The sequence below is a fragment of the Centropristis striata genome, unplaced genomic scaffold (genome assembly GCF_030273125.1).
Source record: "Centropristis striata isolate RG_2023a ecotype Rhode Island unplaced genomic scaffold, C.striata_1.0 Scaffold_36, whole genome shotgun sequence".
Taxonomy (NCBI): Eukaryota; Metazoa; Chordata; class Actinopteri; order Perciformes; family Serranidae; genus Centropristis; species Centropristis striata.
The window spans coordinates 2,501-5,188 of record NW_026739052.1 but is presented as its reverse complement, the minus strand read 5'-3'; the positions used below and the strand labels follow the sequence as shown (position 1 = coordinate 5,188).

Below are 2,688 nucleotides of genomic sequence, written 5' to 3'. Positions count from 1 at the left end.
GGGCAGCCCGTGGCCTAGAGGTTAGGAATCGGGCTTGTAACTGGAGAGTCGGGTTAAATGCAGAGGTTGGATTTCCATTGTGGGAATAATAAAGTAATCTTCTTCTTCTTAATTTCTAATAACTATATATATTTTATCATTATCAGTGAATGCACAGACTTTATTATTATTATTATTATTATTAGTATTAATAATAATAACTACTAATTCTCTTGATAAGTTCTTTGTTTAATGACATTTGTTTCTTGTAATCTCTTTTTGTCTGACCTCATGTTTGTAATGTTTCTTAATTGTCAATAAAGACAAAAAAAAAAATCTTCCTGCGCAATGTGCGCATTGTGTGCTGTCATCTTGGCGCAGCAGCCTGATCAGGGCAGGGAAATACTTTCTGTCATCACCGCAGTCTCACAGATAGTGACTGTAGCAAACAATGGGGAACAGAGACGACGAGTACGACTTCTTGTTTAAAGGTAAACGGAACAGAAACTGCTCAGAAACAACCTTGTTTGTTATTTAGCCGGAAAACTATCCTGGCTGGTATTAGCATGCGTGCTAACGTCAGTGGTCAGTTTTAATATCAGCTGTTGGTTGCAGCTAACTGTGGCTAGCCAGACTGTTGTTTTTAATAGCTATTTTTCTTCAGACTTATATTTGTAATTATTCACTTTTACTTGGGATGTGTTATATGTGTCTAGGCTTGTCACTAATGATTTGTTTTGCTACCGTTACATTCATTTGACAGAAAGTAGGGCGTATTTATGTTGAGTTAGCCCCCCAAGCTAGCAGCTAGCCAACCGGGTGGAGCTAATACTGGTGCAATAATTCACGTATTTTCCTCGAAGAGATGTCGTACTTACCTATAGACACACTTTAACTTCACCAACAGCGGTGTATTTTCATAAGACAGTCTTAGATAAATGTAATTAAAAGCAAACATACCACGTTGTGGTATGTTTGCTGTTTATAAACCTGTAGCCTGAGGGAGGAAACTAACCCATAATAATAATAATAATAATAATAATAATATGAATTGGAGGAAGAGGAAACTAACCTATAATATAATAATGATAATAATAATATGAATGGAAGAGGAAACTCCTGTATGGCTTTGGTGTTTTGATGAGTAGCTTCTTCAGGTATATAGGTACTTTCCCAACAACTAATTTCACAGAAAAGGGCATACTTACATCCCAAACACTTATAAATTTGACCTGAGTCACTAATGTTGAGAAATGCATCGAGGAAACCTTTAAAATTAAATTATCTGACTCCAGCAGTAAATCCTATTTCTCTGCGCCGAGACGTCCAAGTTCTCAGTTTAACTTCATTATTACAATACGTCAAGAAATGTGCAGTTTACAGAGTCTCTGGGTTCAATCTACACGTCCCTGACATCACATTAGGCTGGTCAGTTCATGGAGGTTGGACCAGTCTACTTTCCCTTGAACCCAGTTTTATAGCCTAGCAATGTTTTACTAAGAATGTAGGTTGATCTCTACCAGAAGATGCGTTCCTCTCGAACCGCTGATTTGTCAGTTTTAATCAATATCTGGACATGACATGTCACCAAGCAGAGATGACAGCTTTCAGCTCAGCCCATGTCTGTGACCTGACCTGTTAACAAATCTTTCAGAACATAAACTCCGCCCTTGTTATGACTTGCAGAGATATTATTGGAGACACAGATTTTGCAATGTCTATATAAAATATAAAACATAAAATATATATTTTTTGTGGTTATAGAATCTTACTCTAAATAGGACACAAAGTTTCAGCAGATAAATTAAATGTATCTAGAGTAGTCGTAGTAGTAGCACATGATCATTGTATCAAAAGCACCTTACATGATTATATAAATGCATAGAGAGAGGGCAGACACACAGTAGTTAGTGAATTACGCATGCATAGATAGTGACCTAGTCAATCAGATAGTGATCCCCATTCACAGAGACAAACAAAGAGACAGAATAACAGATTATTCTAACACTAGTTACATGGTCCTTTTACACCTTGGAGTTCACTTTCCTGATAACATGTTGTTGACCTTGCTATCTATATTTTTCTGAATAAGAAACAACTATTTTCACATTTTACTCACAGATTTTTGCATTACATAAATCTTGAACCTCTATGGAACAAGCACAATCATGGCTTAACGTGTGAACAGCTCAACTCTTTTTGTGCAGAATAAAACCGTTATAATGAGATAAAATAGAAAAAAGATGTTACATTTCTCTGATAAGTCATTTTAAAGAATTGGAATAAAATGGAATAATGGAATTTATTTAGACAACACTTTTCTAAAAAGTGTCATCAATCTGGGGGGGGGCATTTTTACAACCTTTACTTACAACATCTCCTGTCCTGAAAATGGATTTTCTGTGAATATTTGTCACATGACTGACTGTTCATCTTAGCGATTATCAATCATGGCTTTACAGTGTTGCTGAGGAGCAGAATTTAATGTTTTTAACACGATCTTGTTATTTCAAACAGTTTATTTTTTGACAACATTTTAAATGAGACATGTAAAATACAGTGACTGAAATATCACAATTTTAAGCTATATTTTGGTTAATTTTTCTAATGGAAACTTTCATAACAAATGATCCGTTCAGCTAATGTCCAAAAGTTCAAACTTCGGCGGTAATGCCTGTTTTTACATTTCCTTTCTATGTTAGGATTGTT

At 35.3% G+C, this 2,688-nt stretch overlaps 1 protein-coding gene across 1 annotated transcript in view; it reads left to right on the top strand.

The window, feature by feature from the left end:
• Positions 1-330: 330 nt before the first annotated feature.
• The window catches only part of LOC131968016 (ras-related protein Rab-11B-like), a gene marked incomplete at its 3' end in the record, with an annotated part of 4,036 nt that continues 1,678 nt past the window's right edge, over positions 331-2,688 (top strand). Inside the window, exon 1 of the mRNA XM_059328764.1 lies at positions 331-470. Within this exon, the coding sequence (XP_059184747.1) occupies positions 431-470 (40 nt within the window). The remainder of the gene's footprint in view (positions 471-2,688) is intronic.